General features: G+C 34.2%; 1 protein-coding gene across 1 annotated transcript; it reads left to right on the top strand.

Moving 5' to 3' along the window:
* Positions 1–9270: 9270 nt before the first annotated feature.
* LOC139492293 (uncharacterized) lies at positions 9271–15706 on the top strand (the record flags this gene model as incomplete). Its single annotated transcript, XM_071280512.1, has 3 exons — positions 9271–9629; positions 10059–10170; positions 10583–15706. A coding segment is annotated over exon 3 (3096 nt), but the record flags the coding sequence as incomplete, so codon positions are not given.
* Between the last annotated feature and the right edge of the window lie 1877 nt (positions 15707–17583).

The following is a 17583-nucleotide window of genomic DNA, read 5'->3' as shown; positions in this document are numbered from 1 at the left end:
TTTATCGTAAGTTACCGTCAAATTCACTGTTGACATGTTGTAACCAAGGAGCCGCCATGTTGACTTGCTGAAATCAGTAAATGTGCGAATATTGCAATAGAACAGAAAACTAACAACACCTACCTCAATACTTTATTTTAATGCAATTGTATCCGAGTTTAGAAGGTACACGCAATAGAAAAACCTTCAGCTTTGACGTTTTCATTCGTATGACGTCATGTTTTGAGATGACGTTCATGCGCAAAAATCATTACTGGAATTTCGCGGAATTTTAATTTGATTTGTTTTGTTTTTGTCCATTTTTCCGTTCTCTAATGTGTAAATTCTTTTTGTTATGCATCAGAATCAGAATAAATGTTCTGTAGGGTTTTATTCAATTGTAATTGTTAACACAGCGAAATCCACAACCGTTTACACATAGGTTACGATACATGTGGATTTACGTGGGAGGCATATTTAAACAGCCATTTGTGTACAACTTGGAGTCTGCGCTAAGTATAGATATATCGAGAATTTTATCACGGTGTTGTTTACAAAGCGAAAGAAGCACGTCATATTAGAATGTACCATTAAACCTGACCCGTAGATATCGCCAAAACTTTCTTCGTGCCTTATTACCGTATCACCATGGTGATACGGTCTGATTAGTCAGAGGCTAAACGTCAGGTTCGGGTAAATCTGTTAACGGTATTTCTGTTATTTCATTGGTTATAAATACTATCTAATGGCTGCTTCGTGGCTGTTTCCGGAATGATTATGGGGGAAATGAAGGTCATTTTAACGTCTGATTGGCTATTAATGAGTGGCATGCATTATATGTTCAACGCGTCCGTAAGTGGGGTCGGATTGAAATCATGATACTAGGTTATAGGTACATATTATGATAAAGTGTTCATTTGCCATAGTGATTAGTTATGATGATAACTCACCACAAACTGTCAATTTGGTACAGATTATATAATCATGTGACAATGTGATGATTTAATCTTGAAATTATGTTGCTATTTTGGAAAGAAACTGTACATTTATGTATTATTGCTAGTCTCTAAAAATAGAACAGTAATATGTATAATTTACACTTTAAACTGCGTATTAAAACGGTTAAATGATTGAGATACTTTTGTGTTAGATTTCTTTGTATAAAGCTTAGATTTTAAATAGTTAATACACAACACGTATGCTCTATGTATAAAAATAATAACCATTTATTTTTCATTGCTTGGACATATTGATTAGAAAATATTAAAATCACGGAATTTACCGAAAATGTAATTTCGTTTCCAGCACTTTCATCGCTTCATTGATTTCTGGTGTAAATAAACAAACCCGACGATACTGATTTAGAAGAATACAAAAATTACAAGGTGAGCAATATGGTTTCTTATGTGCAAAGAAGCCTACACCAAGCATAACGGTATTTTTATTGGCAAGGGTTTCAGTGCACTATAGGATACTATAGTGTCAGCTGTTGCAAATTATATAATTTAGCTTTTTACAATGCACAGCTCTATATTTGACAATGACCCACAAGACAATCATTTTATACGATCCTTCGAAACCAAAAAAACTGGCAACACAGTGAACTCCCAAAAAGATGTTTGCATGTGGGGTAGACAGTTTGATGATCTTTGATATACTCGTACATGCTGATTTATTCTTTGGAGTTGTCAGGAGGCTGATTTAGAAGGGGGCCAGGGGGCTTGCCATCCTTTTCTGGGAAATTTTGTGGGCTTGCACTTATGAAAATTTCTGGATCCGACACTAGTTGTTGGACCATAATAGTCCCAGTATGGACACAGTGGTGATCAGCAGTCATTATAAAAAAGAAGATGTGGTATGATTGCCAATGAGACAACTGTCTACAAGAGACCAAAAATGACTCAGACATTAACAACTATAGGTCACCGTACAGCCTTCAACAATGATCAAAGCCTATACAACACAGTCAGAAACATACATAAATAATGTGGCGGGGTAAAATATGTTAGCGGGATTCCGATCCTCCCCCTAACCTTGGACAGTGGTACATGTATAACAGTACAACATAAGAACAAACTATAAAAATCAGTCAAAAAAGGCTTAACTCATCAGATTGCCCATTGATATATCAAAAGCACTGAAAACTTCCATTTGATATGTCTGATTTCAATTTATTCACATCATCAGGTCTTACACTTAGTATATTTTTTCGTGATGAACATTACTATTTGTTTGATTATGTAGGAAATCACTGAAGCATGACTGGAGAAGTCGCCCCCTCCCCCAGCCCCCCCCCCCCTTATTGTCCCAGGTGACCTGAGAATCTGTCCCATTTTAACCATTAACGTCATACAACAATTACTTTTTCATTGTGGCATCATATATTTTGTATTAAAACATCAAAATTTTACATGGAATATATGTGATGTACATGCATGTACAGTTTGTAATGGCAGACATACATGTATACATATTGTAGCAATAAGGTGTATCCAAAGCAAAATAATTAATAATAAATCAACTCAATGGATAGAAGCATACTGGTAAGTCAATTTTTTTTTTCACACAGCATCTGCATAGAGTGATGAGATATAAATCAGGAGATCAATCACTGGTTTTAGAAGTCAAGAATGTTTATATTTTACCGGTACTTATTTGGGTAGATACATGTACATGTAACACAACATTTATCTTGTCATAATACCTGTACGCTCAGTGTTCTTCATGAAAACTATCACACTGGTTTTAAATCATTATAGGAAAGCACAGTGTATAAGCAAACATTTCAGGAGGCAAATTGTCCATTATAAGCTGACTGCAATAGTCTGTATATTATCTGAAAAATCTTAGTTCTTGTCAACTTTCTTATTATTTCAAATATTTAAATAGATGTCTCCCAAATTTGGTGTATTTCTATTAGCTTTTTTTAAAGTCATTTTCATTTATTTTTCAACCCGGCCCAGAAATATGTTTAATATAGCTGATTTAGAGGAAGGCGACCTGGGTCACCTCTAACAAAGGCTATATTTATTGTCACTGCAAACATTTTACCTGTTCAACACCAAATGCTGTCAAGTTTGGGGCCCCTGGCCATGGCTCTTTTTTTTCATAATTCATCTTACATGTACATCTCCTTTGAATTTGTTTGCTTATTTGTTCTGTGGTCTATCTATGCATATCTATCTATATACCACATTTTCATGGTCCCACAAAAATGTTTAAAATGTAAACATTTGACTTTTGTCTAGCTTCTCTCATGTGATAGCCATACCTTTTTGGTCACTATTTATGTGTTGCGTTTAAATATGAATTGTAACACTTTACAGTGACTGAACAGGTAAAACAAATACTTCTCAAGAAACAGAAAAAAGAAGACTACTTGGAACAGCACCAGACTACATGTATGTACATGTATGAATAAAAACTCATATCGGAATACATGTAGCATGGAGGATATGATATGTCCTTGTGAATAAACAAGGAAAGCTTTTAATAATAGTGCCTATTTTTTAATTTACTAGATTTTTCATTCATTATCTGTGCAAATTTCAACATAATTTGTCATAAATCCTTATCTAACTTTGTGACAATATGATGGCTTAAAATGTATATATAAATATATATTATATATATTTATATTTATATTTAGGATTATATATTCTCAAAAATGTTTATTAAATTGAATAAAATTCAGGGGAATATCTATTAAGAAAAACATGACCTTGTAAAAGGTTGTTCAATTGACCTCTAGGTTATATATATATATAACATATTTACATTCAGACCAAGTGGTGACATGTAGCAATTAGTTAAAACAATGGACATACGTGCATTCTTTGACCATCAATCTCCAGGTTGGTCAAAGCATGTCAAAACATGTCAATTAGAGACAACTTAATAGATATTCATCCCTGTAACTTTTGATTTAAGACTATAATGGTCAAATTAATAGAAACCTTGACACCTTATTTTCTGTATATATACTTGTGTATTTTATTGTATGAATGACACCGGCTCAGGCAGGCTAATAAACAATAACAAATTCCATCTTGTTATAATCTCACTCTTTTTGGTTAACCGTGACAGGATGAATTCTGAAAAATACTAAGGTACGTGTGATATTTTATTTGATAATCTTAATTATTATATTCTCAAAAAAATGGCTGAACAAGAATTTAATGAAGGGTTAGTTTTTGAAAATTTAGCAACACAAGTTCAAGGTCTTACTCAAAAATTAACTACAAACGGTGTCAATTCGATAGTTGAAGGCTTTGACGGTTCAAATTCAGAAAAATATTCTCAATGGATTCGATCTATAGAAAAATATGCAATGATAACAAATTTAGGTCCGAATGATTGTAAAATGATATGTTATCAAACATCTGTAGGTCCAGTAAGCGATTTCATTGCTAGGTGGTTAAGAGAAACTGATCAGGTGAATAATAATTGGAATAATCTAAAAACTCAATTGAATTTTCGTTATGGGCATATTCCTGATGCATCATATGCATTTAAAACTTTTGAACAAGGTTAATCAAAAAATTGGCGAAAATGTTCCCATATTTGGAGAACGAATTTTAACGTTAGCAACAGATGCTTTTAGAGGGCAAGATATCAATCAACCAATAGTTCAACTTCAATTAGGTAACTTTTTCATAAATGGGTTGTATCAGGATTATTTGAGAATGAAAATAATGCGTGAAAATCCACAAACTTTGGCTCAAGCAGTAAACTCGGCAATGGCTGAAACACAATTAAGACGAAAATTTGACTTAAAAAAAAAATAACGGTAATGAGCGTAATATAACACCAATGGACATATCGCATTACCGAGAAATAGGTGTGAAATGTAGCAATTGTAACAGATTTGGCCATAAGGTAAAATATTGCAGAGATAAAAAATATCATGTCAACTCAGTAAGTTTGCGTGCCGAAATACATGTACCCCGAGGCAATTTTAATGACAATACGATAGGTAATAATGCAAATACATATCCTAGAAGATTTAATTCTGTACAAAACAATTTTAATGACAACACGATAGGTAATAATGCAAATACATATCCTAGAAGGTTTAATTCTGTACAAAACAAGTCTGACTCGACAGGACAACAAAGAAGAACATTCTTCTGTTGGAACTGTGGTAAACCAGGTCATTATGAAAGAAATTGTAGGGCAAGATCAAATGAACAATTTAGGAAACCAAGGGAAAATTTAAACTAAGACGGTCTCTTTATGCTGAAGCCAATAGGGAGACTTTTAAGGGAATTAAGGGAAATAAGAGGTTTGAGAGAAAAATTAATTATAGATATACAAAACCTGTATATAATATATATGAATCATGGTTAAAAAAAAATAAATAACAAATCAACAGACTTTAACAATGCATGTTTTAACAATTCTACCTATCACGGGAATAAAAATTATTATAAAAGATTCAACAATCGTTATTCAAAACCGGAAGTAAACAAAGAAAAAATGGCGCGAAATTTCAAATCAAAACCGGAAACAAATAAAGAAAAAATGGCGCGAAATTTCAAATCAAAACCGGAAACAAATAAAGAAAAAATGGCGCGAAATTTCAAATCAAAACCAGAAGCAAACAAAGGAAATATGGCGCTAAATTCAAAATTCAACGGAAATAAAAAGGTTAGAGCGCGAAATTCAAATATACAAAATAGAAATTTTGAAACTTATCAAGAACAAAAATCATTTGAAAATGCATCAGAAAACAAAATTGAAAATGAATCTGAACAAGTAGAAACATTTGAAATTAATTTAGCGGGAAATCCAAATTCTTGTTTGATTAAAATTGCACATATGAAAGTTAGAAGTTTAATCGACAGTGGAGCTTCAGTATCTTTAATGCATAATAAGATTTACAATTCAATTAAGGGATTACCAAAATTAGAAAAAAAGAAAGTCAATTTACAAGGAGTTAACGGGGCTTCTTTAAATGTTTTAGGAAGTATAAATTTAGACTTTAACATGAAAGGAAACAAAATGAATCATACTTTTTATGTAGTATCTGACATGAACAGAAATGCAATTTTGGGTCGTGACTGGTTAGTCAAATTTGGTGTTAGAGTTTATTTTGATTTGGGATGTTTAAGGATAAATAAAACTTATGTACCATTAGTAGAAGATATTCATATAGCTTCAATTGTTAGACTTGCTCAAACCACTGTCTTCAAACCTCAGACTAGTAATATTTGTTATGTAAAAGGTAATAAAAATTATACATTCTCAAGTTCTAAATCTTTTGAAATTTCACCAATTACCAAGGGGCATTTGAGTTATCAACCAGGTTTAATGGTTGCTAATTCAGTTGCAAACATTAATGAAAAGCGTCAAATGCCAGTACTTATAGTTAATACTACGAATAGAACTTATAAGTTTAGAAGGGGCATAGCAATAGGAAGGGCTTCACCAGTTTTAGAAGAAAATGTTGTCTCACTTGAATCTACTCAAGAGCACTCTGAAATTGAGAATGTTTTTGAAACTGATCTTAATGTTCCTGATGTTCATAGGGGTAGGGTGTTACAACTGTTGAATAACAATAGAGATGTTTTTGCTTTTAAGGATACTGAATTAGGTCAAACTGACACTGTGAAAATGAGAATCGATACAGGGGATAATCCCCCGGTTAAATTGAAACCTTATCGAACTCCATTACACAAAAGAGAAATAGTCAATAAAGCAATAACTGACATGTTAGAAGCAAACATTATAAGAAGATCTAATAGTAATTATTCCTCACCAGTTGTATTAGTTGATAAAAAAGATAAAACTACACGCTTTTGCATAGATTTCAGGTCCCTGAACTCTTCTACGTTAGCAATCCGATATCCACTTCCGGTTATCGATGATATATTGACACTTTTAGGGGCTGCAAAGTTTTATTCATTAATCGACCTTAGGGCAGGATTCTGGCAGATTAAGATGGCGGAAGAAGATAAATCAAAAACAGCATTTGTTTGTCATAAGGGACTTTTCGAATTTAATGTTATGCCATTTGGATTGCAAAATAGTCCTGCTGTATTTAGTCAACTAATGGAAATAGTTTTACAAGATCTAAATTTTGCTATCTCCTATATAGACGATATTTTGATATTTTCTGAAACTTTGGAAGAACATTTCAATCATATTCAACAAGTATTTGACAGATTAAGACAACATAATTTGAAATTGAAATTAAAGAAATGTCAATTTTTGCAGGAAGAAACTAATTATTTAGGTTTTAAAATCAATATCGACGGTGTAAAACCGGACGATGCCAAAGTTGAAGCAATAAAAACATTACCAAACCCTGTTACTGTTAAGGAAGTAAGAAGTTTTATAGGGGCGTGTTCATACTATAGACGCTTTATCCCTAATTTTTCAAAGATTTCTATACCTTTAGTTGCTTTAACTAAAAAATATGCTAAATTTCAATGGGATGAGGAATGTCAGAGAGCTTTTTATTTTTTGAAATATAGTTTAACTGTGACTCCTTTATTAGCATACCCAGACTTGAAGAAACCTTATGTTTTATATACTGACGCGTCAAATGATACCATAGGTGCATGTCTTACGCAACCTTGCGAAGAAGAAGAAACTCATTTATCATGTTTAAGAAAAGAAAAACCCATTTACTTTTTATCTCATAAACTGTCAGACACACAGTCTAGGTGGTCTACTATTGAAAAAGAAGCATTTAGCATTCATTATGCATTACAAAAATTAGATCATTATCTTCATGGAGCTGAATTTATTATCAGAACTGACCACAAACCTTTAAAGTACTTATTGCTTTCGCCACAATGTAACAAAAAATTACAACTTTGGGCTTTAGGTATTGCAAGTTACAATTGCAAGATTGAATGGCTAGCGGGAACTGATAATACTATTGCTGACTATCTTTCAAGAAGGCCTCCGGGTCAAGAAGGCAATCAAAATCAAAGTGAAACAATTGAAGTAGATATAAGTGACAAGGCTTTTCAAATCAATACTTTGAATTCAAATGAGTTCAATCCAAAAGAGTTTGCAAGTTGTGACTATAAAGAAGATGACCAACTTAGCGTCAAGAAATGTACGATTCCTGGTTATGACATGAAAATTGAACAATCTTTAGACATAGAACTTTCGGAAATTATTAATCAAATAAACACAGGTAAAGCTTCAAGAAGTGTTGATAATAAACATATTATTATCAATGATATACTTTATTACATTTCTCACCCTGATGATGATTTAAAGTTAAGGCTTTATGTTCCATTACAATTACGAAATGAGGTAATCAAAAGTTATCATGATAATCTAAGTCATTTAGGAATCGACAAATGTCATGATTCAATTAGGCAAAAATATTTTTGGCCAAAGTTATATAAGGAACTTAATTCCTATATTAATTCCTGTGTTATCTGTCAATCTCAAAGTGCAGGTAAAACAAAACCTTTATTACAAATATCTGATATACCACCATTTCCATTTGCTAAGATAGGGGTAGATTTATCTGGACCTTATCCTACATCATTGTCAGGAAATAAGTATATTGTAAGCTTTGTTTGTCATTACAGTGGGTGGCCTTTGGCTTTTCCTGTTCCAAATAAAACTTCGGAAAATGTGGTTCATTTATTAATTGAAGAAATAATCCCAAACTTTTCTGTGCCGTTAGTTATAGTGTCAGACAATGGCGGTGAATTCACCTCTAAAACATTTGAAGAAACTTTAAAAGAATTAAATATAAGTCACATAACAACTTCTTTTTATCATCCACAGGGAAACGCGAAAGTAGAAAGATTTCACAGGACGCTTCATGACGTCATGGCAAAGAAATTGCAAAGTGACGCGTCTACTTAAGACGTGTGCCTAAATCAAACAATAGCAGCTATTAGGTTTCAGAAAAATGAATCAACAAAATTTTCTCCATTTGTTCTTTTGTACAATAGAGACCCTGTTCTTCCAATTGATAACTTATTGAAACCTAGAAGGAAATATGTAGGTGAAGATCCGCACAAGATTTTGTTATAACAACAGCACAAATCGTTCATTTTAGTTCACAGAAATTTGAAAAAGTCTAAAGAAAAACAAAAACAAAACGCAGATAAAAATAGACAAGAAATTAATTTAGAAATTGGGGATCCAGTTTATTTCAAAAATCATTTAAGAAAAAGTAAATTAGACACTAAGTGGAAACCTTATTGTGGTAGTGTGGATTTTTATCATATTAATCATTTATATATTTTATATGTTTTATAGGTTAGTCCGAGACACCATTAATTATAAACTGTCATTTGCAGAGTAGTTTACTTAAGTTTACCTTTATTCTATTGATTGCCTATTGATTATTCATTGATCCATAAAATCTAACTGTTTACCTTGTAGCATTTACCTATTATTGATTTTACTATCAGTACTCACTGTTCACTAGAGTGTATAGGTTTTCTTGTATTCTGATTGGTTTATTAAGCCTTGCCCCCAGTTTTGGTGGTAGTTTTGAAAACAGTAATGGAGGATTGATGTCTTTGTTGTGATCCTGATATATTTGTATGTTTTGATGCACTTTGTGCTCATAGACTTTATATTGTGTTTGATTAGTAGTTCCATAAGTTCTATGGATTAGTATAGTGATGGAATTCATTCTGGAACAGGACATCATGACTTATATGGTAAGTTACATTTTGTACTCTTTGAGGTGTCTTGGATGAACTGGATCCTTAACTTTGAAATGAATGTTTATTACATTCATTTTGGTAAGATTCCCAGCCTTATGAAAGAGTGTGTTTTGAGTGTTGTTTGAATCTGATTTATTTGAGAGATTTTAGTATAAATGTTAGAAAGAGAGATTTAATCTATTTTTATGAATGACCTTGACCTTTTGTCATGTAGTCATGAAATGACATTGGTATATCCAATGTGATGTAATTAACAGTACAATTGTACTTGTACTTAATGTTTTTAGTATTGAAATAAGATTACTTATCTATAATTGTGAATTTGAGATAAACGATAAAGATTAGTATAGTTTATAATGAATTGTATAATGCCTTTAAGATATTAAAGTCAGATCACTTATTATTGTCATACATTGTTTACAGAACCATATTTGATGTGAACCTCTGTTACCATTACTGTAGAAGTATGAAGATCGTTACTGTTAGTAGTAGTTAGACTGTCGATGTTAGTTATTAAACTCAGTTCCACAGACTGGTGAGTTTATGTACACTTGAAATAGCATAATATATAGTGTTCATGTAAGACAGTGAAGAACATTTGATATAATACAGAGTTATCTACCGTTGATATATATGCTATGGTTATTTGTAGAATATACATATATCTATTTGGTTAATTGAAATAGTGTTATATGATCTTGACATTATAGTTGTATGTTTAATTGTCAAAGCTGATGATTTTATATGAACGATGAGTGAATATTTGCAAGTGTTAATTATCATCAGGCATGTCATGTCACCTTGTGTATAGATATTGTATAAGAACTATAAACATTCAATGTTCTGATATTATGTTGATCTGCAGTAATGTTATAATAACTGTAACACAGTATGATATAGTATTTTTAGATTAATGTGTTTAATATGTATCTTGTTATATTTTGTAGGGTTTATAATAATTATATGATTACATCATTGTTGAATAAAGAACCCTAGACTAAGATGAAATGGACTTGTTATTATTTGACCGTCCAGAAATCACCTTTTACATTGGCGCCCAACGTTTTGAAGAACCTGGCATGTACAGCAGATACGAATGCAGTGATAAAACAGATGATGAGCCGTACTAGATATTGACTATTTGTACTTGGTTCGAAATGTGGAAAAATATATAAAGATTTTACCTGTATTGATTAATCACATACGATTATAAAGACAAACTGTATATAAGTGATTATTATTAATACATGAATAAACTAGATTGATATTGAATAGATATATAACCTACACTGTTTCAATTATTGTCAGTGTATAGTAGTGTACTTGAAATACTTAGTGTATTTATTTGGAAAGCAGTTATAGAATTAGTTGTGAAAAGAATTACTACCTTAGTGTGTATTGATAGATACAGATAAAGACTGTTTAGTGAAACTATAGACTACATATTTATGTTTTAATTTATATGTGTATATTATATTAAAAAAAAAAATCATTTGATTGTTTCATTTTTTTGTGAATTTAAACTTTGATTATTTTTTTCAAAAGTGTGGACACAGATTGGTGTATAATTTTTTTTTCAAAAGTGTGGAAACAGATTAGTGTATATTTTTGAATTTTTTTTTTTTTTTTTTTTTTTTTTATTCAAAAGTTATCTTTAATTTTTGGCTTTTAAATTGCTTTTCCGTTCATTTTTCATTCAAAATTTGAGCCTATTCATTTTCTTTGGAATTTCTATAATTGTTATTTGGAGTAACACTGTATTAGTTACTATGTGAAACTATATTGTAATTACATTGTGTCATATTGTTATATCTGAAATTGTGTCAATATAGATATAAATTGATATTTCTATAATTGTGTAATAAAAAATTAAATATGTATATGTAAAAGTGAGCGAAAATGAGTCCCATTTAGCATTACATAAGACTTTTTGAGGAAACCATCAGGTAAAAGGCACATTATAGCAGAACACTAGAAGTATAATAAGCCATATTATACATGTAGCACTACATAAACTGAGATATCCTAATACAACAGGTTAGTAAATAAGTAAGACATACCCAGTTGTAGTTGTCCTTTCGGTTTAGTGTTCATCTGTCAGAAGTATTTAAGCTTATAGTGGAAATAGGAATCCACATTAAGTAAGTATAAACTTAAGATCACGAAGACCAGGATTACTTTGATTAGCAACCAGAAGTTGTAAGAACCAGGTACTTATTGGTTTGGTTTGTTTAGTGTTGTCATTGTGACTGGTGTTTGAGACTGAGTTTGTTCATAGTTGTACATCTTTGTAGTTCTTGTTCTTGCTACTAGGTATATCTTTTGGGTGTCCACATATTGACTTATTGTGATCACACATAGGTAAGACAGTGAATGTGTGATTGAAGACACAGATGAATTACAAAGCAGGGGTGAGTATTGAGTTTTTATTACATTATCATATTAGATTAGTGTTATTTGGCATATGCATACATAGTTAATCAGACAATTCTTATTTCAGGTTACTGTCATTGTTTTCACCATTCTAATTCTTATTTTTCGTTAATTGTAGGTACTTAATAACATATTTGGTATTTATTTTAGGATTAGTTCTCATGACTTTTGAGAACATTACTTTCAGATTATTTTTTCTTACACTGATTTTTTATCAGTTGTCTATTATCATGGATACATCAGTTGATTTAACAGAAGAGGAAGTTCGGAACATCATTGCTGCCTTCAAAGACATGCATATGAAGCCAAATGCAGAATCTCCAGGTGCATTTAAAGATTGGATGAAGGAGTTCTCAACACAGAAATCATTATATACTGGATATATACCAAGGATTCCTACCTTCTCCGGGGACAATAAAGGAGATAACACCTATGAAGTATGGAGGTATTAAGTGTTATGTCTCATCATAGAGAACTACGCACATGAAGTTATTGCTCAGGCCATTAGACGTTCACTAAGAGGAGAACCTAGCAAGATAGTCATGCGATTAGGCCCTAAAGCTACTGTCGACGACATCATTGACAAGATGGATAGCATTTATGGAATTGTAGATCCAAAGGAAGCGTTATTGGCACAGTTTTACACAGCCAGACAGGAACAAGATGAAGATGTTTCCACTTGGGGATGTCGCCTAGAAGACATTTACAACAAAGCACGCCGACAAGGAAAGATTTATGAGGAAGATGTAGAAGATATGTTACGATCAATGTTTTGGAAAGGATTAAAACCGGAACTCAAAAGAATATCAGGATACAAGTTTGATACGATCAAGGATTACAACCATCTTTTATTGGCGATCCGAGAATTGGAACATCAACAGAAGGAATATACTAAAGAGAACACACCTCCAGTTGAAAAGAAACCAACACCAGCTAAGAGAGCAAATGTACCAAGGAAAAAGGATAAGAACGAACTGGAGACCGTAGTCAAGCAATTGATGTCACAGATTGAACTTTTAGAAAAACGACAAGAGCAATTGATCAACAACAGTAAGCATAACAGGACAGATCTGATACACCAAACACCTGATGAAACTATAGCATATAGACCATTGGATATGAATAAGAGAAAAGAGAAACATCAGAAAACATGTTGGAGATGCGGACAACTTGGCCATATTGCCATTGGATGTAAAGTAAGACTGGATAACTCTAGGAAATTTGATCGAGCCATGAATTATCAATTAGTCACAAATGAGTATCAGCCAACACCAACCTCTTACAACAAAGAAGACAGATTATGCGGACCGGCAAATGAAGTTTCCATCAGAATAAATGGAATAGATACAAAAGCATTGCTAGATACAGGATCATCGGTTTCAACCATCAGTGAGTCATTTTACAACAGACACATGAGATCTACACCGATTGAATCACTTACCCGTATATTGAAGATAGAATGTGCAGACGGACTATCAATGCCTTATCTTGGTTACATCGAAGCAGACCTTCAACTACATGGAATATCTTCTATGCGATCATCATATCCAGGCATATTTCTAGTAATACCGGACAGCGAATACAACACAACCGTACCATTATTGATAGGAACAAACATCATGTCAGTGCTAATGCAGGAGGTAGAACAGAACACTGGACCAAGGTATTTACAAGAAGCTAATCTACACACTCCATGGTATTTGGCATTCCGATGCATGAATCTGAGAAACAAGGAATTGGAAAGATGTCATAACCGATTAGCAGTTGTGAAATCCGCCGAAACACACTCGATTACAATACCAGCTAACTCTCAAGTTGTAATCAATGGATATTTGGACAAACAGCTTCAACAACAACAAATGTGTGCTATACTACAACCAACTTTTAATTCAGCTTTACCAGAAGATTTAGATATCATGCCAACAGTAATTACTTACGATTGTCAACAACGAGGAAGTATACCCATACACATATCAAACGTCACAACAAGAACCGTTACACTACAACCACGAGCTCTCATTTGCGAAATTCAACCAGTTGACATTGAAGATATTGTTACACCGGAGGAGAAAGAATTTAAAGATATTATGAAGGACATTAAATTACCGATGGATGATTTAACTGATGATGACTTTGAAAGAGGAAAAGAGCTCATACACAGATATCAAGATATATTTTCTAAAGGAGACGACGATATTGGACACACTTCAGCAGTACGTCACCGTATCGACTTGATAGACAATGTTCCCTTCAAGCAGCGTCACAGACGAATACCACCATCTATGCTAGAAGAAGTCCGTAACCATTTGCAACAACTATTATCAGCAGGAGTGATAAGAAGATCCCATTCACCCTGGTCATCGAATGTAGTATTAGTACGTAAGAAGGACGGAAAGCTTAGAATGTGTGTAGACTACCGTCAGCTTAACCTAAAGACCATAAAAGACTCATATGCGCTTCCCCGCATTGAAGAGATTCTGGATTCCTTAGGAGGCAACACATATTTTACAGTGCTAGATATGAAGAGCGGGTACCATCAAGTGGAGATCGAGGAGGAACATAAACAACGCACCGCCTTCACCGTTGGACCGTTAGGATTTTTCGAATTTAACAGACTTCCATTTGGACTCTCCAACGCACCAGCTACGTACCAAAGACTCATGGAAGAATGCTATGGTGATTTACACACACGTATATGTTACATCTACCTAGATGATCTTATTATCTTCTCGAAGTCCATAGATGAACACCTTGTACGCCTAGAAAGAATTTTCCAGCGACTCCGTGATGTAGGACTTAAGCTATCACCTAAGAAATGTTCATTCTTACAGAGAAGAGTAAAGTACATCGGACACATTGTTTCTGCTGATGGTGTAGAGCCAGATCCTGAGAAAGTGGAAAAAGTAGCCAACTGGCCAAGACCAAAGACTCCAGAAGAAGTACGCCAGTTCCTGGGATTTGTTGGCTATTACAGGAAATTTATCAGGGATTTTTCGAAGATAGCACGACCATTAACAGACTTGATGCCAACAACTTGTAAGAAGAAGACCCGAGGAAAAAAGAAACCAACAGAACCAACATCTTGGCACTGGAACAAAGAACAGAATGAAGCTTTTGAGACATTGAAGTCACACTTATCATCACCGCCGATTCTTGGTTTTCCTGACTACAAGCAGCCTTTCGAAGTGCATACAGATGCTTGTCAGACAGGCCTTGGAGCCGTTTTATACCAGCAACAAGGAGAACACAAGAGAGTTATAGCTTATGCCAGCCGAGGTCTCTCAAAGACAGAACGGAATTACCCAGTCCATAAACAGGAGTTCCTAGCACTCAAGTGGGCAGTTACAGAGAAGTTTGGAGATTATCTGCAGGGAAACAAGTTCACCGTCTACACAGATAATAATCCATTGACATACGTATTGACGTCTGCGAAGCTTGATGCGACAGGTCACAGATGGATTGCTGCTTTAGCTGCCTTTGATTTTAACATCATATACAGACCAGGCCGTAACAACGCCGACGCTGATGGATTATCAAGATTACCGGCTATTATCAGTCAACAAGATTGCATACAAGATGTCCAAGAGCGTATTAAAGATTCAACAAACATCTCAACGGAAAGTGTTATACAGAATGGAATCCTTTACCGTAGAACAACTGTTAATGGAGACACAAAAGATCAGCTTGTCTTACCAAACTCACAGATACCATCTATACTCCGTTCACTTCACAACGACATGGGTCATCAAGGTCGTGATAGGACAACATCTTTAGTGAAGGATAGATTTTTTTGGCATGGAATGACAAAGGATATTGAAGAATGGATTCAGAAATGCCCAAGATGTTTAAAAAGAAAACAGCTACCCAACCAAAGAGCTCCATTGACGAACATCCGAACAACTCAACCAATGGAAATTGTTTGTATGGATTTCCTTACATTAGAACTTTCGAAAGGTGGTTTCCAGCACATCTTGGTAATAACCGACCATTTTACAAGATATGCCAAAGCGATACCGACTAAGAACATGAGTGCAAGAACAACAGCAGAAGCGTTCTTTAATAACTACGTGGTTCACTATGGTCTTCCAGAACGCATACACTCGGACCAAGGAGGAAACTTTGAAAGTCGTTTGATGAAAGAACTTTGTAGTATAACTGGTGTCAAGAAGTCAAGAACAACACCATACCATCCCATGGGTAATGGCCAATGCGAACGCTTCAATCGCACATTATTGGGTATGCTTGGCACATTACAGAATCACCAGAAAGCCGATTGGAAATCATACCTTGGTCCAATTGTTCACGCATACAACAGCACAAAACAGGAAACGACAGGATTTTCACCATTTGCTCTGATGTTTGGCAGAGAACCACGCCTGCCTATAGATCTTGCACTAGGAATAGAAACAACGAAAGAACAGAAGACAAATACGAAGTATGTTGAGAATTTGAAAGAAAGACTGAAGAAATCGTATGAGTTAGCTACGAATTCAGCAAAGATAGCTCAAGGACGTCAGAAGAAACATTATGACAACAAAGTGCGTGGAGCCATATTACATCCAGGCGACCGAGTACTCGTAAAGATTCTGAGTTTCGATGGAAAGCACAAGCTATCTGATAAATGGGAGAATGACAGCTACGTCATATTAGAACAACCTAACTCCACTATCCCAGTCTTTACAGTGAGGAGGGAAAGTGGACATGGAAGAAAGAGAACCTTACATAGGAACCTTCTGTTGCCTATTGGTTCAGTTTCCATTGATGAAGATGAAGAAAAGGAGAAGCCTAGACCTACTCCTGCACCACGATTAAGACCCAGGAAGAATAGAGAAACAGATCCACAACCAACGCCAAGTCTTCATGATAGCACTCTGACAAGTTCTGATGAAGAAAGTGATGACGATTATTTGGTTAATGTGGTTACAGAACCTGACGTTGAAGACTTAAGTGCTCCACACAGTGCTATTGATGAGTTAGAAACTCAGGATGATGATGATACCGTTCAGGACGAGGATGATGACGATCAGGAACACGTTGCTGAACAGCAAGATACTGGAATTGAGGGTGACGACCTTCCATCTGAAGAGAGTGATACAGTTGATCCAGTACTTGAACCTGATGAAGTGTCAGAGACCGATCAACAAGTAGCTGACACTACATTATCTGATGATACAGAGGAACCTGGGCAAGACGACACTGTTGATGAAACAGCAGAAAATGTCCCTCAACCGGACATTGAAGCACCATGGATAGAACCGAGAAGATCTGTACGTGCCAGAACATCGACAGCTACCACGAAGTATAAGGATTTTATAGTATCCAAGAAGAGTCAGCCACAACCTGACTGGAAGAGTAGAGCCGATTATCTAAAGGATATTGCTTCTAGCGGTACTTTCAAAGGCATGGAGGACCAGATTCTAGCAGGCCTTTTGAAGATTGCCACTGAGAAGTGATTGATTACGAGGACGTCATATTTTTTTCTCAGGAGGAGGAGAGATATTCGTGATGTCATGGA

The sequence above is a fragment of the Mytilus edulis genome, chromosome 10, assembly GCF_963676685.1.
Source record: "Mytilus edulis chromosome 10, xbMytEdul2.2, whole genome shotgun sequence".
Classification (NCBI taxonomy): domain Eukaryota; kingdom Metazoa; phylum Mollusca; class Bivalvia; order Mytilida; family Mytilidae; genus Mytilus; species Mytilus edulis.
Note: the sequence above shows the minus strand (reverse complement) of the source record. Positions and strands in the feature narration are given on the sequence as shown.